General features: G+C 31.8%; 1 protein-coding gene across 3 annotated transcripts in view; it reads right to left on the reverse strand.

Annotated features, from left to right (window-relative positions):
* Nucleotides 1-5,426: 5,426 nt before the first annotated feature.
* LOC111029869 (glycine, alanine and asparagine-rich protein-like) overlaps nt 5,427-25,539 on the reverse strand; it is a 36,818-nt gene continuing 16,705 nt past the window's right edge. Inside the window, exons 4-9 of one of the 3 annotated variants that reach the window (XM_022309088.1) lie at nt 18,855-19,442; nt 14,966-15,077; nt 12,428-12,588; nt 9,086-9,190; nt 6,968-7,165; nt 5,427-6,121 (exon numbers count right to left, since the gene is read on the reverse strand). In XM_022309088.1, coding sequence (XP_022164780.1) covers nt 6,056-6,121; nt 6,968-7,165; nt 9,086-9,190; nt 12,428-12,588; nt 14,966-15,077; nt 18,855-19,442 — 1,230 coding nt within the window. In that variant the 3' untranslated portion in view covers nt 5,427-6,055. Of the gene's footprint in view, nt 6,122-6,967; nt 7,178-9,085; nt 9,191-12,427; nt 12,589-14,965; nt 15,078-18,854; nt 19,443-25,539 lie in introns of all 3 variants that reach the window. The other 2 variants (XM_022309089.1, XM_022309090.1) reach the window with 2 other exon arrangements.

Consider the following 25,539-nt stretch of genomic DNA (forward strand, 5'->3'; position numbering starts at 1 on the left):
ATTTGTATTACTAGCAGATTCCTAGTAACAATGCTAGTGGATTTACCCAGTTTTAAACTCTGTTGAATGTAAACTACACATAATTTTAACACTGTGATTTGGAGTTTTGATCAAGTATGAAATACCGGTTTAAAATTACATCCAATTATAATAACTTCTTATTTTCTGTAATTATTGGAAATCTATACAAAAAAACAAATTATTCGATTTTCGTGAGCTAACAAATCCTCGTGTTATATTGTTAATTGTTATCCTTAAAATTAAAATTTGAAAAATTGAATTCGAGGTGCACATCCTCGGGTATTGGATAACCTATATACATCAAATTTCAGAACCATTTTAAGGGGTTACACACTAATACACATAGACTCTTTGCCTGTTAGTTTAATATAGATTACTATGTTTTGGCTCTGCAATCTAAAAGCTATTGATTTCTTTGTGTAAATTAATTTTAAAACATGTTTTGCTTCAAGTATAGGCCAAGTACCCAACTAGCACTTATCATGCATTCAAATCATTTTTCCTTTCTTCTTTTCGATATAACACGTAAAAAAAATATTAAAATCAATGAATTAGGTAAAAACATAATATCGAATGTGGCATCTACCTATATCAGCAAATTTGTATGTAGTCACTTATCAGTTATCAGCAAGTAACTTTCAAACAGTATCAATGCGTTTTCCGGTTTCCCCAAAGCTTCTCGACGATTTGTCTACATAAAAAATAGCGTCAAGTTAGGTTACTACTAATAATACATATAATTTATGTCCATTATAGGCACAATGATATCATAATTATTAATACATTTTGATCTGATCTAACTCAACCGTGGTTATATTACTTGTAGGTACTTAACTATTGGTAAATTTCTGTTGGGTACAAAATTAAATTTGAATCCACGTGTCCGTCACGTCCGGATCGCAACCTGGCGCTGGCGGCTAACTCGACCTTTGTGCGCCCTCGGGGAGGGGACGGATGTGCCGAGCTAGCCGTCCGCGGCATTTTGTCGTTTTCCAGCCGTCTTGGCTTTTGGGAGTTCGCTAATTGTATGTTGCTGATTGTCGCGAACCGGTGCGCCGTCACCGTCAATACGACAATCTTTTTCTGTTCAACGCACCCGAGCCCTCGCGCTTACCAACTCGTCGCGTCCGCTAAACGAGTTCGGGCCGCCAGGGTCGAGATCACGGTTTTATTTATTTGCGTTGTCGTCCGGCCGATTTTTTGCCGTGCGATTTGAGCTCCGCTCGTCCATTCTACTACTTTGTATTCGCCCGCCGAGCCATGCAGTGCGAACACGTCAGTCGTCGTCGTCTTTAATTTTGTATTGGTTTTGTGCCGTCTCCTGTACATTTATACCGTAAAAAACCATTGTTGTTGATTTGTATTTACGTTAAGGGTACCTCACAATCATCATCTATATTTTAAAATTTGAACGTACCTACCCATACAGTCCACTCCCGCCTACAGAGCTACCGATTTTTTTAAACTTAAGTATTCACACGACGTGACGAGTTACGTGTAGGCCGCCGTCCGTGCGCACCCACACATATACACTCGTCCGCCGGATTCGTGTGCAGCCCATCGCACAATGTCTGAATTCAATTTAAGACTAATCTCCAAAATTATTTTAGGCACAGCTAAGCCTATCACTTCACACTCATGGTTGTAAAATTTGGTACTGTTATAAGGTAATGTTATAAGTACCAGAGGATTTGTATCTCGACGCCATTTTAAAGTGTTTCATTATAAAGAGGGGCTCACTCGGGGATTTGTTGACTCATGAATATTTGTTTGTTTGTATAAAAGATTGTTCAAAGAATATAATTTTAGACCTATTTTTTGTACTTTATCAAAACTATCCAAATAACTATGTAAAAAATATTTGTAGTAAATGTTTAACGGAGTTTAAGCAGGGGAAATCTGGATTTTGGTAGATTTTCAATGGCATTATTTAATTTTTCACGGGAAACGTCGTGCCAATCGACTATATGAAATAAATATTTATAAATATTTTATTACTTACATGAAATACTATAATAATAACTGTGAACGGATGCAGACCCGTAACCACTGAGAAAAACTAAATATTATAATACATCACAATGATGGATGACTGCAGGCGTTTACAGCAGTTGCTGTGAACAGCAAAGTAAATATAGGTAAATAGTTAAAATATCATAATTTACTTTAGAGACTAGAGTTTATACTATGTGTGCAAATTATTTACTTTCTTGGTTGACATAATGGTAACTATTTTTTTTCCACTAAATGTCTGGTAGTATTTCTTAAACTATTTATTTTTAGAATATTTTTAAAATCAACGCCTAACGGTTTTTATTGGAGATCATTTAAGTATTTTAATGAATTTAAATATTCCTTAATAAGGAAAATAAATCTATTGAGACACAGATACATGTAGTTATAAAATGCAGTTTAGGCTGTGTTAGTGTTTTAAAATAAATAGTACAACGGAAAATCCATCACAATCATTTACTAAACTTAATAATCTCGTTTTAAGACCCATTTCATTTTTCAAAACTTGGCATCTAAATGATTCGCAATATTTCTTTTGCAGGTTAATTTGAAAAAAATATCAACAAATCGAGACCATTTGATAAGGCAAAATGGATAAAACAGATAAATATCAATTTCTAAGTAATTTATAAAGTTATATTTTTTCATAATTATTAGTCCAGTAGTCCACGAATACTTCTTTTTGTTCAGGGGTGGAGATTGTTAAATCCTCTTGATTTCCCCCTGCAACCACACGTCACTGTAGAAAAAATAGTTACTGACAAATGAACTAGTATACTATAATAAAAAATTGTCTTTGAATATTATAATATAATATATTTAATTTAAAATCACTATATATTTCAATCTTGTCTACATATCATTAACACTATACAAATCAATTAATATTATATATTTATATCATCATTATAATTAACTTAACAACTAACGACTTTACACAATTAATACACACATAAAATAATAATAATATAATGATCATGGTTTGACAAACAGATTTATAGCTTAATTAAGTGAAATACAATAATATATTATACCTACATAATATTATAATATCCGGAAATTTAAATACGACTGAACCAGCAGTATTATAATATTATATAATACATGCGCACACAACATGCATTAGAATTGTATCTAAGTAGGTAAGATGTAAGTATGTATCAGTTTCAGTTTTATATTGTGTAATATTCGAGGATCAAACGCAAATAGAAAACAAGAATATTAGGGATAATTTCATGGCACGGAGCTAATTCGACGGAAATTAACGTGTTATCGACCGTGGCATATAATTTATGAAAATATATTTGAAAAAAATCAATATTATATTGTACTGCAGAAAACGGACATGCCATTTGAAAACTACTTTATAGTTTATATGAAACTCATTTGAAAGGGAATACTTAGTGATGTATGCATATGTGTATTTGAGTTGTGAAGGGGTCGGAAAAAACAAACTCAACCCACAGCAGCGGCCTGGACGCCCAAACCACTACTCGTACACCATACACCACTGGTCACCTACACGTCCACGAAAAAAGGCGAAAAACAAAAGTCCACCGTCCTTGTACGTGAACGTCCGATAATTATTTTGATTCTAAAGCAATAGACAAGTATAATAAAGTAAGTAGGTTCTCGACTTCGGTTCGTTATGAGTCTGTTTTGTTGTTTTTAACCGATTGTAGTATGATAGATCGACGATTGAAATTATGTTTATATTAATGTTATTATTGTTAGTAATATTTCTCGCTACAACATTTATACATCTAGATTTTCGACGAGCCGATAGTTGGAGAAACGGCATTTATATTATTGTTTTACCGGGAGACACTCGTTTCTGCCAAAAATAGTTTGAAAACCAATAATTTTAATTTTTTAGTAGGTCATAACTCATAATATGTTTCAACTAACAAAACTTAAAATTTTAATTAAAACATATGAGTCAACTGAAACTACTAACAAGTATAGGTTAAACCTTTGCTACAACCGTTTTTTTTTAATTATGTGTTTTTTAATCATTACTTTTACTTAGGTTTTTGTGAAATGCTACTATATATTGACTTTGCTTACTATGATAATTAATATTTGTACCATATTTACTGTGAAATTATAAATTCATTTAAAAAAAAACTAATTATTATTAAATATATTATTAAAACAAATTTCTGTTAATTATGATATGCAATAATTTTTTACTGTTACATGTTTGCGCTATTAAATTATTAAAAAACAATATTTATCGGAAACGTATTTATAAAGATAGACACTTTGGCGGAAACGAGAATCGAACCTCTATCGTTATTGGCAAAAACATCATGCGTAAATCTGGGAATCGTTTTTTTTTTTTGGTGGAAACTGGAAAGGACCGGCATGCCCTTATTTTATTTTCATTATTTTTAATAATCATGATATTATTATTATTAGTAGTATTATATTGCACTTATGACTCAACGAAAGGCGGAAAATTTGATATACGTATAGGTATCTACATAATAAATGGGTATAAAACAATAAACAGCATAACCATGACTATGTAGTATCACATGTTCTAAGTATGATTACAATAACTATGAAAGAAAAAAGATAATAATAATACAATTACGATATATCAATGAAAGAAGAGATGACCTACGTAATAGGGCTTCAATGCTTTGTGGTTTTCGTTTATAGATCTCACATGAGCATGTTAGGTACATTTTATTATTGTGACTTAAGTACTGAGTGTACTTCAATATTAAATTTATTGGGCACCTCTCTATTTATCATGTTATAATATATAATTATATATGTTAGTTACAAGTATATTATAGTCTACGATATGGCGCAGTAGACTAATTGTACGATATTACTTATATAGGAGAACACCCCGCGAAGATATTTTTATGAAGAAAATGAACATAATATATTTAGTATACAATATTATACTATGAGTAATGAGTAGGTATGTATAATGTGTATGGGTAAATTATATTAACATGGATGAAATGTGTCTCTTATTAAAATAATATGATACTCTTACGTCATTATAACATATTATGCGTTATATATATAATATTATACATAAACAAAATTGTTGAGCAATTATTTATTTTGTCTGTAACTTAAAAATACAAGAAAAAAACTACCTAAACCCTATATAATATGTAAAAAAAAAATGATACCAATATTATTTTATACAGTGGACAAGTTTTCACTTAGGTATTTCATGGGTCTAATAAATAAAAATAATATACTACATGGAAAATAAGTATTTATATGATAATGTTTTTACAGTTGTATACCTATTACTAATTATAATTATATATGAGTACCTACATAATTTTGATTTTGATTTTTTAATTGATTAATTAAATTACTACAATAGTCTGAAATCAGTGTTTTAATGTCGATAAATACCAGCTGGAGGTACACTGTGTATCTCATATATGACGTGCCGATTAAATCGTGAAGTTGTGTACCTATATTTAACACGAATACCTACTGATATTAGTACACTACTTAGGTTTACTTAATTACAAATTGGTGATCGCGTGTTATGACGTATCGTTATGGTATGGTGGTTTTAAAATTATATTTTGTATTTTGGCACTTGTTTTGCAAAAGTTAAGCTATCAAAGTGAGTTGTGGACTGTGCGGAAGATATGGAATTGTTATTGACGTATAATGTTTAAATGGGGTATAGAACAACATTTTTGAACAAATAAATATAAATTGAACGTAATATGTCAGCTATTTCAATAAGTTGTGACTTGGTTGTAGAATACTTGGATATGTGCATGAATATGAGTGTGTGTGTGTGTGCGAGAGTGAGTGTGGGCGTCACGACGTGATTGATGCGTAAAACACAAATTGGAAATAATTACACACATACTTTAAAAAATCGTGTCAATTATAAAAAAACTTGACGTAGGTTTATGGTTGTGCAAACAAACGTTAAGTTAAGATTTAATCTCATAAGTCATGACTAAAATACGCCGCTTGCAGGTAATAAATTACATTTTACTACACAAACTTGTATATTTGCTTAGATGAGGGATGTAATTAATCTGGCTTTGAAGTTCACTATTCTTTCGGTGGTCTGGGCCAATCTCTGAAAAGAAAAAACACACAATGACGGTTGTTAATAGCTATTTATGTAACTCGATCATGTAATAATAAACATTTACCCCGTCACCTGTTTTGTGGGCGAACATTTTTTTAAATATTTTTTTATTAAATAATATTGTTATTACTATTATTCAAGTTTCGTCATAATATTTCGACTGCGTCGGCCTTTAGTAAGATATACTTTTAATTACTTTCGAATACAATATAATAAAATATGTTTGGGCGTGCATGCATCTGATAAGTAGGTACTTTATTACATTATGCTCACCGAAAATACTATAAATATTGTCGAAGGTTATATATTTTAGAGATGAATGCTCTGCACATTTATAAGTTTTGTAAAAAAAATTGTAACTGAACTAGTTTTCATATTGTTTCAAACTTTGTAATCTTTTGAGAATTCAGATGCATGAACATCAAATACCGGACGAGTCCTAGATTATTTATGAGTTTTCTAAGTATTTAAATTTTGGATAAGAGGACTGTGAAGTATAGCATAGCCACACAGGGTTAGTACTGGCACGAACGATGCTCCGCTCATCCAAACTTTAAACACTTAGAAGCATGACTAATTAACTACTGTTTAAAATTCGATTATCCTGGCATTCTACATCGGAGAACTATTCTGCTTCAGAATGTATGAAATAAAAAACTAAAAAATGATTTCGATAAAAAGTAGTTCAAAATGTACAATTGCTTTAATTGTTGTGCTGTAGCGAAGAATAATGACTTTATATGTAATTCGTATAATATTATAATGTAATATATTTCATTATCCTTCGAGTTCGCAGGTGAAGCTTTTAAATAAACCCTAATCTTCACAACTTACCAGTATCAAGTCTTGGACCAAATTGGCCACTCCCCTGTTGGCAATTACGAATATTCTCGTCAGTGGTCCGGGTACGCCGACGCTGTATCCGTCTTCCTTGGCATTCACTTCCGCGTGCACCTCCTGGGCTTCGCCTTCGGCTGGCACCGAGTCGGATGACTCGTCTCTATCTTGATTGGCCCCGCTTCCAGCCACCAACTGTCGTGGGACCAAAACACACAGAAAAAAGGATCATAGTTGGCATTTCTCGGTGATAATAAAATAATTTACATTGCTAGGTATATACAATAATAATTATTAATATATAGCATACAATTTGTTTTGGTTATTGTGTTTTGTATTTTGTTTTTTCTCTGAAATTATTTTATTTCTGCGTTGATAATTTTGGTCGAGAATTGGATAATTAGTGTATGCACACTATACAGTAAGGTAGAGCAAAGTTTTGTATCGTAATCAATTAAAAATATCGACAATGCAATATTATAACATAATAATATCTATTATATTATAGATCTCGCCGTAAATTTGGCTGATATAGACCACCCTCAACTCTTACGGATCTAAAATAATATATTTCATATTTGTGTAATGTATTTAGATAAATTGTACACAGCTCGTGCGGTAATATAATAATAACATTGAAAAAAATCTTTGAACAGCACGATTGTTTTTTCATTATTATCAATGAATAAGGCGTGAGACGCGATAAGCAAGAATGTATAACGCATGTAAAGGTATTGGTTCATTTTAACAATCAATGATAACATTAAGCCATCTTGTTCAATTTTAATGAAAAAATATAAAAAAATTGAGTATCATTTATGATCTCATAATATGTTGTTTATAAGTACATAATGTTATACGAATATTTTTAAAATCATACCTATACTTTGATTAAGCTTAAATCATTTAATAAACTGAGAATAATAAAATAAAGATGACTATAGATTTTTTATATGGATATATATGAAATTTAGTTACATACATTTACAATATAAATTATTATAAATTATATTTATAATATATATAATAATATAGGCAAATCAGAGTTGAGAGCGTTCGTGTGATGGCTAGTGGGCATATTGTTATATTGAAATATTAGGTTAAAATAATTTTCATTTTTCAGATAACATTTTAATCCAGTATAGGTAGTTCTAAGTTCAATTATTGTAACACATTGTATAATTTTGAATGTTTGCACAACGTATGACACAAATGTGTGGATATGTACCCACGAGATATTTTTTGTGATGTATAATATTATGTGGTATATTGCTCGAGTACAAAATAAAATAAGTAGCTTATGTAGATACATTTTACAAATTTAAATGTTTATTTATTTGTATGGTTGCAGAAAAATCAATTATTATATCATGGTAAGTATATGGATTTTGTCAGATATCAAAGGCGAAAAGTCCACTCCGTTTTACTGGATAATGAATTTGAAAAACTAATTACATTTTTCCTGTCGAAATTATTGTTATGTATATATTTTACATCCACTGCTAAAAAAAAAACAGTTATGTGTATTGATATTGTCATTCATAAAAGTAGACGGAGTCATAATGCAGTTCGTAAAATTTAAATCAATAGTGTTATAAGTAGTAAATATTGTTTAATTGTTGTTTAAAACAAACCAGATGTAGCCGATGTAATTGATGCATTATAATAATATACATAATTATAAGTTTTGATATTGGCAAGTGTGACTCGTTTTTTAGACGCACTAACGAACGATGACAATTTATGTCACGAATTGCACTGGGTTATTACATAATAGTGGTTAGTGAAAGTAGAAGCGATTACTTGACTTCCATCATACACCCAACGAGTTTATATTTTTTAACAAAACGATAATTTATAAAGTTTAAATGATTATTTATGTCTTATATTGACCTCGGTGCATTATGGTATTATAACAACATGTATTGTACCTAATCAATTTTAGTGTAATAAACCGTGTTTTATAACCTACATTGTATATTATTATTGGGGTGGAGTGATATTGTTCACGATATAGTGTCGTCCTTAATTTTTTAAATGATTTTTTTTTAATTTCGGGAACTACATGTTAAAAAAATTTAAAAAAAATGTTTGACTAGGAATTAAGTTATTTACCGATGGATATTGAAGAGGCTGTGCGAGTGTTAATGTGTTTGGGTCGGTGCCTGCGACCACTCTGTAGAAACCACCGGCAGCCCTAGCTGCTCTGTCCGCTCCCCTCTATTGAAAACCAAAAAATCTTTTTTTGCCTCAAACCGTATTTTTTTTTAGACCTTTTCTTTTTTCTTAAGAAAAAACCCCTTTGTTGACCGCGTTGTATGAGAAATAAAATTTTTAAATATTATGTGTAAGACACATGTTGAAAAAAACTATTCAATTATGGTTTGGTATTTGAAAAAAAAACAAGTGCATTGATTTGTTTTTTATTCTAATCAAACGTAGGATACAATTTACTAAATTTTATTTAGATCAGCGGCAATTCAAACAATTCTTGTTTAAGTATGTGAGCACATAAAAAACGCTAATTAATTTAATAGGTAACGAGGTCGACAAAGGGTTAATATTTCATTCGACGAGAGCAAACTAAATCATTATGGTACAAAAAACTATATTACATAATTATGTACACCTTCCCCAGGTGGCCGACCACGATGACCAGAACGATAACCAAATTATATCTCGCGGTCGTACTACATAAATATGGGTATACCTACACGTATTGGTGCTATAATATGGGGAGATTCAGAATGACCGTTTAGTGATACATCGTATTTTAATATTTATCACCTCCGATTGCTGCACTCATTTGTGCAATAGCTTACATATAGGTCAGCATTTTTTAGGTCTTATCATTTAATTGATTTTACATTTTCAAGAATGTAAAATAACCTTTCACTCATACACGCGATGAAAAAAATTGAATTACTGCACTTTCGTCATTTAAAGATATTGCACTGTTACTTTAGCACTACAATACTTTATGTTAAAATGAACACATGTTTAAAATTTGAATTAATTAGTTCGTTTTGAAAGATCCTCGGAATTATGAACGTGGTCGCATTTATCAGCTTGACATGCATGGCAATTTATCATAACTTCAGATTTCTAAATGTTTGATCTCTGCTCACGTTATTAAATAAAATCAATTGTGTATTGAAACTGTTTTTTTGAAAGTATTTTTAAAATACTTACAATTATTATAAAATTATTAATAGACCAATTGTACAGACAGAATCTAATTGGAATAGTAATAATAATTTTAAAAAAAATGAATTCTTTTAATCTAAACGTTTCTATACTGTTTTTTCGTTTAATAGGGGGAAAAAATGTATTATTATTAGTATAATTCTACATATACAAAAATATTATATAATATTATATACAAACAAGTACATAGAAAAGTTGTTCAACGATAGTAAACTGTGATATAATGGTTCAACATATCATAGCGGTAATCTAATATTTAGTTGCTATAGAATCGAATTTCAGTGCACAGAATTACAGTCGAAGATTCAAATATTTTTGGTTTTTTCAAACTGTTTATTTTCCAATTTATCATAGATCTTTTATTCAAAAAGCGTTTTTTTTAATCCAGTATAGTTTCTCATTTCGAGAATCAAACCTAAACAATTTGATTTATTAGGTATACCTAAGACTTGAAATTTTTTATCCAAATTCGCTCTGCATTTAATTATTATTATTTGTACTACAGCTGAGATTTACTCAATGTGGTTAACGCCTTAGAAATGCCAATAAAACGTATGGTTCATTGTATAACTTGACCGTAAAACCGTCTCAAGCTTATATATAAATTGTAGGTAATGCAATTGACAGGTTTCAAGTAAAAGTTGTCCTATAGGTGGGTATTTTAAACAAATGAAACACGATATTCTATTATTAAAAAGTGGGCGTTCGGTTTTCTTAAGAATTCGTTGGAATATTGGCCTTGTTAGATGGCCGGTGAACGTATGATAATTGATAATACATGGTAATACTGAGGCACTGAGCGGACTCTTATTTAATTAGCGGTTGACCCACTGCAATTTTTATAATCGCAATTTATTGGCAATATTAAACTGTAATTGTATTAATTGTTACCCGTACAATCAAAATGTGGAATCTACAGAATTGAACCTCGTACAACCACAGTAGATACATTAAATATTAAGTTTGTAGCGAAACGTTATCGAAACTGCCTCGGAGATTTAGTGATAGTATATCAATGAAACAGGCTAATGCGTGTAGAATATTGCGTTATCGTTAATTTTCGTTCGGAAACGTTGTGCTGTAAAGTAGTGGTGAGTTCATAGTAAATAAATATTATTATAAAGTGTGCCATAGTTGACCAATCGGTACGTCGTTTTGCATGACGTTTAGTAGGTAGAGTAACCTATGGCAATGGACGAGTTGTAAGCTTGTAAAATACGGTAATCGGATTCGTAGGTATCATTGTACATTTCATATTGCAGTTGGGGTATTTCAGAATCGCACAAGATTCTACATTCGTGAGTATTAATACACATGCGTGCGGTTGAATTAGTGTGATGAGTGATGACGTGATGGTGATATTAAAATGTTGAAATCGTGGGTTTGAGTATTTAAGAGCTTAGAATAATGTGTTGTACAGTATTATATTATATTAGACTGTGCGCCTGCGTGTTACTATTGCGTCCCAAAAACATATTGATAAGAATCCCAATATCGTGACAGATATAGATAGCAGAGCTCATCTACTTTTTATGAAATATAGTTAATGTATAAATTTAAAATAAATTTGATTAATTTAAATTGTTTTTATTTGAAAAAAATGATTACATTGATTACATGATTAATAATAAATAATAATAATAAATGGCTTATAAGGATTCGTTACTAGCATAGGTATTTATACATATACTCGTAAATTGTAGTTATTTATTTTAAAACTGATAGTTTGGGAGGTGGGACTCCAAAATTTAGGTGAGTTCCATTATTTCAAGAGAAGCTAATATTTTTCAAGTTCAAGAGTCTTGTTTTCCATTAGTGAAAAAGGTGTTAATAAATTAATCTCCACTTATCCAAGACTTATTAACTAGTTAATGTCTCATTGCCCTTACAGTAATCAAAAAAATCAGTATGATATACTCGGACGAAATTTCATAGTGTGGAAATTAACACTTATAGACTGTCGTCATATTGCGTTCGAACTCCGAAAGCTGATCATGCACAATAGTTATTTGCTCTTATCAATTCGGGACGCAAGTAGTAGGTATGTGTACACAGCGTCATATTATACATAGGTATATAGGTAATAAGCATTTTTTTCGTTTTGGGTTGTTTATTAGATGCTATTAAAACATATAACAGTTGGTCGTGTTTTCGCGGTTTAGTAGCAAAATTGGAAAAGAAAAAAAGTATGTAACCTACATCATATTATGATGAAAATAGAACGAAGTATATATATTTAATTGCACTCACTCGGATCAGGTCGAATAAAAAGTTGCCGGATCCACCTCCGGCTCCTCCACGCAGGTTGAACAAGAACCGTTTGTTCCTGGGATCTTCGTCCGCGACCGTCTCAGCTTGGGCGTCGTCTCCGGCGTTCGACGACAAAGCGTTGTCAGACGACACGTCGTTATCTGAAACACAACACCATACCAGACTGTTATATTATTATTTTTCTTTCTGCGGACACAGAAGGGATACAGAAATATCTCGTGTGACCGTCAATACTCGAGAGCACGCACCTTTAAGCACACATATTATTATACCATATTATATATATATCGACACAGACCGTTTCAATACGCCACCGCCGCCGTACCGTTGGTAATTTTTTTGTTTTACTTTTTTTACGAAAGCACTCGTAGTATAATCGGCGAGGGCACGTAATAGAGTTACTGTGGTTTAATTAAGCGTTTGTGGGCGGGTGTAAAGGTATAACGCGATACGGACAATATTATATGTGTATATAATGTACATAGTATCCGTTAGGTGAAAATAATAATAATAATAATAAGCGTGCTATACATAAAATACTCACAACGTGAGCGTGTTTCGTGTGCAACCGTGGTTGATGTTTTAAGTACGGTATGGTCTTCTGTGTCGGTATTGTAAACCAACACGCGTAATAGGCGCGACAACACTGCGCAGCTTTACATGTATTATGCGCACAGATCAAATTTAGAGCGACAATACAATATTATATCAATGTACTAATTATTATAATATATCGATGTTCACAAGGGCGCACAACGTATATCTATGTGTTGGGAGGGGGGTGATTCGCCAGCCCACCGTATTTTGGGTGACAATGGCAAACCGCGTTTCTACCCAATAAATTGGCTCGATCACTGCCTGCACTTGACCCACAGCAGGCGCCCTTGGACATCATAATAATATTATAATCATATCGAATGAACGACACGACAAAGCAGCCGACAGTCGTGGTTGCATACATCCGACTATCGGTAAATCAAACTAAGATATTAATATTATTCGAATAATACCGATTTCAAAATCACCCTTTTAAAATCGTCGTGTACGACGTTTATGTGCCATACCCACAGGACAGTTCGAGTTACCAACGGTCGATTGTATCATACACCACGTGTTATTGTACATTATCCTGATACAGAGATCATATTATTTCAGAAACTTTTTACTTAGGTACTATTATTATTATTACAATGTACAATGTTATTAATATTTAAGCATTTTTTTCTAGTTAGAAAATTAAATAACACGAATATGTAAAAGAAATAATTTAATTTACCTAAGTCTATTTAATATAATATTAAATATTATAATTACATAGGTACAACGATTACACAATACTCGTGTTATATTATATTTACATACAAATCGTTTTCAACCTAATGATTATCATAAATGTAAGTTTTTGGTTTTCTAATACTAAACTAATATATTATTATAATATTATGTGACATTTTATGATAGTACAAAAGACATTTTTTCTTTCTTTAACTTATTGTAAACGGCAGCCAGCACCAATTGTAACGTTGGATTTTTAATTAAATTCGATTTTCCTGCAGTTATATAGTGTGTATTCGATATACCGTTGTGGCTTTGAATAACGTCCGGCTTATTCCAATACAGCTGGTATCACTAAATTTGCAAGAAAATCGAACTTAATACCATGCTTGCAGTTACTCTCGAATATAATTTTAATATTAGGTAATATATGTACATCTAAGCCACCTGGCTACACCAACTGACTAAAAGTCGTTGGCAGATAAAAATGAATATGGGCCGGAGAGTTTTCAATCGAACCGAATTCAAGTTGGACATCTAAACAGCAGTGCCGTTAAAGCGATTTCAATGGTTTAACTCCGGACCCATGTCGTATCATATTATTATTATTGTTGTTATTATTATTATTGCTATTTTTACTATTACTATACTTAGTATAATGTATCACAACAGGTTGCTACTGCAGTACGATTACAGTATTAGGTTACCGATGAAAACGATACAAGGAACCGATTAAATGATTGAAAATATTTTAATTTATCGAGTAACTGCGATTCAGAGTCAATCTAGACAGGGATTTCAATTTATTTTAAGCTTACTACAACTTTGATATAAATAATAATAATAATAATAATAATAATAACAACAATATAAAAGTGCCTATCCTGAAGAAGAATAATAGACTGAATACTTTTTATCGGTTTCTTCAGTAAACATTAAATTATAGTGTAACAGTGAAGTATTAGAATATGCGGTACAGAGTATTACCAATCTAACGAGAATGTAACCCTTAATCCACGTGCAATATTAAAAAATAAATGAAAGAAAAAAAAGGATATCATACATAAATTAACTTTATTACAATATTAATGTTCACACATAAAAATAAATAGTCAAAAAATAATATACTAATTACCATTCACCTAATTAATTATTGAAATAAATAATAAAAAAAAATAAATTATCAACATTATAATATAATATTTTAGTTGTAATATTATACTTATTTCCGTCATATTTTACCAGTGTCTGTGAGCGGTGACCGTTTTTTCGTGGAGCTTGGTTCGTTTGTCGAAACTTCCCTCGCCGTCCTCTTTACGATACCGGTGCCGACTGTGTTATCTGAGTCCAATGGCTATAACAATATAATAACAGTGATGAAAACCTCAGTGAAAATCTCTCATGATTGTCTCATGCACAGTTATATAATATTAATGTACATTAATATCTCTCAATCAACCAAAAAGCATGCGTAGGTATTTACTAGGAGTGCCGTGCTAACCATCGTCGGGGACCTTATTCAACGCTGTTAAAGATTTGTTGTGATCATAATTATTATTATTTTCTTTAGGTAAACAGTACACAATCATTTTCTAAAAACGCTCGTGTTAATAACATTTTGGAAGTATTATTTTTTAGACAAACATTTTTGGGTTCAAGTATTTAATGTTACTTCTAATCAAAACTTTGTAATTTCAGAAATTGGATTTTTATTTTAAGAAATTATTGGAAATAAAAAATGTAAAAACAGTTATAATAAAAAAAAAAAAAAAATAGTTTATCTTTAATGAATCATTTTGTATCTATATAGTATATTTTATTTATTTGTCGTTCGTTTTGCTCCTCCGACCTTAAGCACTGTTCCACGAACGATATTCGGAACGTGAAAATATGAAATGTATTTACAGATCGCACATTAATTTACAACTAGTATAAATGGATAACTATGGTGGAGAAATACGATGCCACGTCCTATAACATTGTACACTGCACCTCATGCCATGCTTTTACCATAGGTACCATAGTGTGAAAATATAATATATTATCGTCTAAAACTCTAAACCGTCAAAAGTAAAAACTCAATATTTCTGCCAACGACGTTCGCACCATTCGATTTGGTGTTAAAACTTAAAACCTGTAATTAAACCATAAATGAAGTACGACTCCATAATCATTTTCCTGCAAAAACAATTAATGCAATCAACTCTACAAAAGCATTAAAATCATGATTATGTAATTGTTAAAAGTGAACTGCCGTGTTATAAAAACGTCACCGTATATCATATAACAGTGTTGAGTTTAATTATATATAAATATGATACATACAATAAAATAATATTACTATAATAAATAGTAATACTATAAATTTGAAAAATATAAGCTAAAATAAATCATTTCTAACAGGTTAAGAAGTTAATCTTCTGCGCCGTAACGTGTTATGCCCAGCAATGCTAAGTTCTATGAAAACATCAATTACCGACCAGAAGCTTGTCAGTTAGGAATATCTTCCTTTGTTGATCGAAATCGGCCTTTTTGGTGGATCTATTAACTCTCCAAAGCTATTACTCCCGAATTAATTTTAAAGTCCCTCCCTGTTTCACCCTCTTGTATTTATCTTTCTTCATTGTCACATGCTTAATCAAAAATAATGTTATTATGTTCAATGAACCTTTACGTTGTCTAATGCGTCTAACTATTGTAGATCCTTCATTCTCATTATAAATGTATAAATTATAGGTGCTTACACACAACTTGTTTATCTTTCTCCTAATAAATTCATGCAACTAATTAGTGTATTTATTTAATTACCTATGTGATTTTTAGTAAGTACGATTTACTATATTAATATAATATCATATAGAATGCTATCCAAAGGCCTTGATCATAAATGCAATAAATAAATAAACAAATAACATATTATCCAGCATGTACATTGTACACACATACAATGTCTTATAACAGCTAGGCATCAATATTCACTCATACATTATAATCGTATATACGTTTCATCGCGACCAAGATGCGATCGCCAGTGTTAATAATAATAATATTGTTAATCGTTTATAAAACAATTCTGTACTATTACTGATTTTAATGATATTAGTTAACGACATTTAAACGCATACACTGTCAAAAAAGCAGTTTTTCACCAGCCATATAACAATAACAACTACTGCGGCATCAAAAACATTACAATACAAATATTATATTATTATACAAAAAGCAAATTAAAATAACAACAACAACAACAACAACAACAACAGCAGCAACATCAACAATAATAATGGTGTCGCTTTATTCGCGCGTATGCATAGTACAGATGTCAAATTAACGGGTATATAATACGAATACCGATCACGTCAGCGTAACGGAAGGTGGATTAATAAAATAATAATAGGTACAGTTGGGTCGATACGTTAAATTTATAGAAAACGGAGAATTTGAAATAGTTGTTTTTCCACACGATGGTGATAAAATGATATAATGGCACATTGGTATATGATTCTACTGCAATAAGCACAATTTTAATATGTTTTAAAATACCTAATTGTATCATATCACCACCGCTCACGATGACACTGTTATAGGTAGACACACGTTGACACATAGCGGCAAACCATGATGGTCGTTATTATTAAAGTTACGTAGTATAAGAATAAATTGTCCGTATGGGTGTTGCCTGGTAATTATCTCGAAAAGTATTTTCCAGAAAAATAAAAATCTTAAAAGCACGAATGTAAGGATCTCCGAAATTTAGGAAAAACATTTTTCTTGTGCTAATTCTGTCTTTTTATTATTAGTTGACATTATGTTTATTATTATTACAGTCTGGTATGGTACACGACGATTAATATTAATCTCTTCACAGGGCATGGTCTTAAATCCATAAATTGTAATTGTGATACAGTGCGATTCTATTTTAATGAGAATAATCAATGATATTTTTGTAAACATATATAATATTCGTATTTTCTTTTTATGAAGTATTTATATCTTTTTACTTCTTACTATTTGACATCAATTATTGTTATCTATGTTTTATACTATACTTCTTGGTTTGTTCAAACAGTACTGAATATTGATTTATAAAAAAAAAAGTGCTACCTACATAATCGATTTTTATTTTATAATATTAATGGTATTGATTTGAAGCTATTGGTTTACATTAATAATTATTTTTTATACCATCGTAATCTACGCAAACGTGAAATAAAAATTGTAGATCGTCGTTTGTAAGACGGAAAGAGAAGAAATATACAAATGTAGTGGATGATACCTATGAAAAATTAATACTTATTGAATAGTATGTGGATAAAAGTTTTTCGAAAGAATAGATCACTAATATTTCCATGTAATTATTGGATGATTTGTATTGAAACAATAGTGTAAAATATTAATAATGTTACAGTGTACCAAAGAACATTAACTATTATGTTAAAATAATGCCAATCACACATTGTAGGAAAAATGTAATATTGTAGTGCGCTTATGGTCATCTTGGATAAATTATTTGGATTTTTAAAATTAGTTTCTTCTTCGATTTGTAATAATATATTGTATACTATTTGAATGGTAATTTTAATTATGCGTTAATGAGCTATGCAATTGTGTTGTTTGAATAATTAAAATATCAGTGTAAATATAATTTCTTTTTTACAACAGTTAAATATTATGGACAACAATTTTAAACTTGCCCTCGTCCATTGAATACAAGTGAAAATCGGTTAAAAATATTGCAGCTCTATCCAAATACGGTGTAGGTATGTATCATATCGACAGTGTTAAAAATGGAATTTGTTTCCAAGACTTGTCCTAGCAAGTATATAACGTCCTCGGCCTCATAAAAACGAAAACTCTTGTCGCAATATTATCGTATTAACTCATTCGGCACATGCATTTAGCTGTGTCTTTAAATATTCGGACGCGCACGAACTTAACACTATTTTATTATAAATTATGATGTAAGCATGCCTTTAATACGCCACTATTGTTATTGTTTTAACTAGCATAACATATCATATTATCACGTCTAAAAATATTATTAGAAATAATAATCTTAAAATAATAATAACAATAATATATTGTACTGCAGTTATAACATGCACCGACATGGGCCGTCCTCGGGATTTACCATTTGAGTGGTTGGCGAGCTGATTGCGCTGGCGGTAGCGGTTGCAGCGGCGGCGGCAGCGGCTGCGACGGTGGTGGTGGAGACTGATCCGGCGGCCGGAGCGGCGCTGGTTACCGGGGCGGCTTTGGCGGCGGTGGTGGTGACCGGGGCGGAGGTAGTCGCTGGGTCAGCGGTAGTGACCGCCACTTCGGAGGCAGAGTCAGCCGCTACGGCTGAATCAGCGGGTGCGGCCGAGTCTACGGACGCGGCCGGCGCAGAATCGGTGGCGGTCACCTCGGATGAAGCCGGTTCCGCTATTCTTGATGCAAACGCGTCAGCGTCTGATGACGGCGAGGCCGGCGAGGACGACGTGTCGGCTGTTGGCAGGACCGTCGCAGCATCTTCGTCTTCGTCATCCGTGGACGGCGGGAACGTGGGTAACGTGATCGATATCCGCCGACCACCATTGCTACCGGATTCACCACCGGTACCGGTACCGGCAACGGTGCCGCCCGCACCAGCGCCAGCCCCGCCGCCGCCCCGGAGCACCAGCCTGCCGATCACGCGGAATACGAATCGCGTGATTTGTTGGATCTTTCGGTCGACTATCTAGAAAAACAGGTGACACCCCAAACACACATATACACTAGGGTGATCCTTAGGTCATGGATGTTGAAAATAACTAAAATACTATGTGTTTCGTCAATAGTATGGTTGGTCTGTCGGTCTGTTATTTTTCATTTCTCAATGCGCATATCGTGTATGATGTGATATATGCCTACCTACTTCTGATTTTAATAACTTTATCGGTACCCGCAGTATATTATGGACAACATGGTACCTGCGTATAGGCACAAATCCACCGTATAAAAACATTAAAATATTATGTGATTAAGTGCGGCTTTAAGAATGCACTACGTTGGAGCACATGCTCAACTAAGCCACATGATCGGTGGTACAAGCTGTATAACTCGAGGGGGGGGGGTGCTTATGTATCAAATATTAGCACAAACATTATTTCAGAGTTGGTCGTTTGAGCACTGCCTGTCTTAACAAGATTAGTGAAAATCAGTTCTAGACGTCCTAATACGGTGACATGAACGGATCACGGCAGAGTTCACGAGGGAGGGAATGTGGCTTATTTTTATTAAGCTTATTTACTTTAGTAAACGAAATGAAATTAACCAAACCTTCAAATATTATAAATGATGATGGATAAATAAACTGTTATACAATGAAATTAAATTTTTCTGATGCTAAAATATGGTCTGAGTGAGGGAGCAAAAATTTAAACCCTAATGTTGATATCTTAAATCTTATCACTATAACCCGTTAGGCATTTATATAACATACTACGACATTCGGTATTTACTGTTACTGCTACAACCTACAACGGGCATCGCCGTTTTGTGCAAACAAAAAATTTGTCCGTTTTGGATACAGCCTATTTGCGCCAAAATAGAAAAAGTATGTTTTCTTCTAACAATCCATTTGAGCCAAATTTACCTTTGTATACATTTTACTTGAACATTAACATTGACGATTTGGTTCAATTCATATATTTTAAAGACACAACATATATTTAAAAAAAAATTGAAATAAGACATTTTACTAAATTTAAATAGTATTAGTATTGCTTGTCGTATATTCCATTTTCATTAATTATACTTATTAAAATAAAAAAAACACAGACGAGAATATTATGTACCTACTAATATAGTGTAATGTAACGAATGTCTGATAAAATCACACTGCAATTGGTTCTTATTCGATAATTAAGATAACGATATCCGATAACGGAGTACCTACATACCGCACAGCATAATAAAAGTGATATAAAACTTGTTTTCAGTCCGTCTACGCAATAATATACAAAAGCAACTTAAAAATCTGTAGATTTATGAAAAGAACTAATAAATTTAAGTTAAAAGTGTTACAACAAAACAACTATGTCGTGTTTTTAAAACATAGTATACATTAAAGTATTATACCAAGTCGTTACTGAAAATGTTCACATAGCTTAATTTGGCGCAAATTGCTATTGAAAAAACATACTTTTTTATTTTGACGCAAATAGGCTGTACCCAAATAAAATTAATTTTTTTGGAGCAAATTGGTAATATCCCTCTATAACTACAGGCTTGGGCTGATAATGATTTAAAAATGTCCTGCAATCATATGGCACCAAGAACTGAACGACTGTAATGATGCACCTGAATTAAGACTTATGCCGGGTTGCATGAAAAATGTATTAATTTAAAGGTCCAATAAAATTTAATGGACTAATCATGGGCCACTAAATCATGTTTAAAGGACCATCGAGGCATTAAATGTTTAGTGATTGTTCGTGCAACCCGGCAATAGTGTTGGGATTAATTCAAAGTGTGAAAATCGTTTTCTCAGCCAAGTGTTTTTTAAACCCATAAGTGGTTACTACATTTATCCGACAGTAGGTATCTGAAAATGTTGCTATAGAAAATATGGACTTGAAAATTAACAGAAAAATAAAGAATATTTTGATCTTATTCTCATCAAGTATGAGACAGATTTTTAGTAGTTACACAAAATGTCATGCTTCGGACCATTGATTATAATATTGTGTATACAAATCAATCAAAATTGTCCGAGAAATGGAACGCCTGCAGTAAGTTAGAAAACCCACACTGTATATTATCTTGCAGTCCTGGAGCTATTACTCAGTCGTCGAGCTCAAGTGTTATGTGTATACTGATTAATAATATTATTGCAATGTATTATAATATAGGTATCGAATAGGAACACGATCGTTTAATTCGAGATTTAAGTGGACGTGCCCAACAATGCCTATTATTCTTTGCAATCTTTGTCCAATACCCGTGTAACACGGCAAGATAATCATATAGGTAGCAATTATATTTTATATTATATACCAGTTACCAGCAATTACCATTGATTATACATACATATATGAAGGATCAATCCTTTTACTCGGTCGCATTATCATAAGTCTCTATAGCCACTGGCGTGTGCGAAACAGTCAACACTGGCGAATATTTAAATCACTTCGTATAAAACCACCATATCGCGTAGTAGTTGCACTATTTCCACATAAGTTTTGGTATGGTCGTTTCGACGATTGTATAGTGTACACTTAAAATAGGTATTGATAAGAAGCAATAAATAAAAAAATCGATAGACTAGAAATTTGCCAGTATGTTTCAAGAATAAACCGTTTGTTCAGATATGCATATATTAGGTGTTAGAGTAGAAGAATGGCTAAACTGAAGAAATATGCACCGGTATAATCATACAATCGGGGCTGAATTAAATGTATTATTACACTTTTAAAAAACTCCTAATTTTTTGTAAATTTAACCTATAATGTTGTCACTTCAAGCACATAAATTTAAGTCGATAAGTGCCCAATAAAATATTTTAGTTCAAAATACCTAATGAATATCTCTAATAAAGGCGGAACTATTTATTTTTTTCAAAACTAATCAGTACTGTCTATAAATACTACAAACTCAGTACAGATTTAAAAAGTAAAAGTATTGTTATTACTTCTGTAGATCATAGTCCATAATGTATTAAGCCCCTCTGTAATTACCTAACAGTTAGCTAAAGGAGATAAAACTTTTCAAAAATACTGAATAATTGGTGGTCATTTGGTCATCATTATATAGGTGCCCAGCCAAGTTTTCGTGGCGATAATTTATTAATGCCTGGGATGTTTGATGTTAACGCCATCGAGTTTATACGACGAAAACGTCGACTGCGATCCTGGCAGTGCCTAGCCCGTCAAGTGTTTGCATTTCAATACCTATACTAACTTCAGTGACAGCTAAAAATTACAATATTTTCAAATGAGTATAATGTACCAGTCCTTTAATAATATACTTGTATTAATCGTATACAAATTAAAATATCGAAAAAGAAGAAACCTCCGCGCTGGGTCACAGTCGTCGACGGGTATCTTTTCTACACACATTCGACAATAAGCTCATTTATTCCAATTAATAACTGTATAATCTAATATAGGTTTCTCATACATTGGTATTATTATTAGTTATTACTATGTTACGTGCGAGCAAAAACAATGAATTACGTGAGCGCAGTTGAGACATCTCAATTCATGTGCGCGTACAGTAATATTTAGTAATAATGATACTTATTTTAATAATTCTCCTACTACTCGAACAAATGTATAAATAGTTAAAAAAAGTCGATATCGGCACTTCACCGTTGTACAACTATTAATTATGTCTAGATACCGTGCATGTTATATGACAGAGTTGTGTAGATGTTATAGGGCCTAAGAAATTATTCGAACTATATTTTCAAATTTAATATGGACATGTATAAAAATTGCAAGCAAGTAAATAATATAATATTATTATACTGCTAGTTTCTTATCACTTTATCGACTCTATCGAAGTTATTTTCTCGGTAAATGTTGGAATATGTTTATATTTTACATAATTTTAAATCTATACAGTCATATTATTTAAAACGATAGGGACATTAAAAAAAAAAAGGTTAAGTTTTTTTTAATCATTGACATACATTTTGGATTTCAATGCAAAAAAATGGCTATATAATGATTAGTAAATCAACTTGTCACATCGGGCATATCCAAGATACAATATCAAAGGAAAAAATATACGTACCTCTCGATTTCTGCAGTAAGGTAAAGTACCAGTCCTAACCTAACCTATCTACTTATACTATACGTCTAGAAAGTCGACGTATAGTCGGAGTAGAGTATCATCCGCGATGATTGTTGGTTAATCGTTTTTATTTTATGGGTACATTATACATTATAGACGTGGTAGGATAATTTTCTCCAACATCTTCGTATAAATGACTGTCGTCATCAGACTACTATTATAGCGACGTTGTCTGTGGTGTCTTCGTCAAGAACGAGTTGTATAATACATACAGTCGTTGGACAGGTATTTCGCCTCTTTTCCAAGTACATTATTGTTTGTTTTGCCCACTTAGTATAATACCATTATATACGTTCGTGGTTAATCCATACGACGAAACAGCTGAATTAAATTGTGTCATCATTGCCATTAGTAAAAAAATAATAATGATCTTCAAATTGCAAGTCACCCTACTAATTGCTCGAGTGTGCGTGTATGTATTACGGTTATAAAATATTTCCATATTTATCCATTTATTTATTGTTGTGATCGTTGCCGTTAAAATGTTGTATTTCATTAGGTAATAAATTCGCCACTATACTTTCTAAGCTTTTTAATGACTTGGACTAACAAAACCGTTAACGAGAAACGCAATACTAAAAACTCATTTTATATCTGCATATTGAAAAAAAAGAAAGATGAATTTCGTGTAATGTTTAACTTCATATACCTATAATCGAACTTTTCTTAAAAATAATTCAATTGAATAGTCGTTTGGGACTTAAGTAGTTCAATAAAACCCTGTTGGCTGTTGTATTTTTTTAAAATCAATTCATTAGATGATAAGGTCAGAAAACAAATTATCAAGTGTCTATTGAAAAATCTAAAAGTATAACGAAACATTACAAATCCATATACAACTCATTAAACGATACAATTCTTCGTTGATAATAACTGTTTTTAATTCGAAATTGTAAAATAGGTTAAGAAACAGTAGACATTTATTTTTATTAAACGAATCACTCAACAACAGTTGCCTATTGGACGCTAAATAATATAATATACTGATTCTAATCACATTTGCCTTTTATGATTATAAGAGGTAAGTAGCAAACTTTTTTTAATGTCATGGCTATTCTTTAGAAATTACACAGTACCCATACATTATTACTATTATTATAATGCTCCATAGACAGTTACATAAACTAAACTGGCTTCTGGTCATGTTCTTTTTAACAGATTTCAAAACGAAGTATTATTTGTCCTTGCTGTTGTTGTTACTATACCGATAGGTATCTTAATATTTAATCAGAATTGCCGATCATATACAAAGACAAATAGTTATTATAACGGTTTAACGTGCGATTGACTAATACGCACTCTGATCATTGCGATGTTTCATGGTTAGCCAGTTTCCCAAATACGATATAAAACAAAAGATTATTTTTATAATAAACGAGACTTTGTTATAATTCTATTTTTTTTTTCAATGGTGGAGAAAATTTGTCTGGACAAAATGGTTTGTTAATGTCGTTAGCCTTAAAATTAATATGGCAGCAATTGTGCATGGGTTTGTGTGCATATCATTGTGTCGTAAAGATTGCATTTATAAGTTTTCAAAGCGTAAAGCAGATAGATTCCTTAATGTATTCGAGAAGTTAACAAGTTCAATGCATTATTCGTTTTATTTATGTTATGTATAGTAATATTATGTTTATACATGTTTATATGTGCTTAACGGACTAACATGTGTAAGCCTTGTGTGTATTTTGTCGTACGATACAGTCACGTAATAATAACTACAAGTGAGTACCAACCTATATCTAAGAAAATATGTTAAGAAATGGAGTCTGTGAGATATGAGAACATTAACATACTTCGGGGCTATTGTTCAGGGTGAATGTGAAATATTCATCAAACGATCGTACTGTTATTGTTTTAAACCGTTATTAAATTATGTGCATAAACCACGAGTGTAGGTAGTAGCCATTGCCCATTAGGTATAAGTAGGTACTTATTGTACTACGTAGGTACCGAATATTGAATATAGCTATCCGCGAGTGTGAATTAATTTCTAT

The sequence above is a fragment of the Myzus persicae genome, unplaced genomic scaffold, assembly GCF_001856785.1.
Source record: "Myzus persicae strain clone G006 unplaced genomic scaffold, MPER_G0061.0, whole genome shotgun sequence".
Lineage (NCBI taxonomy): Eukaryota > Metazoa > Arthropoda > Insecta > Hemiptera > Aphididae > Myzus > Myzus persicae.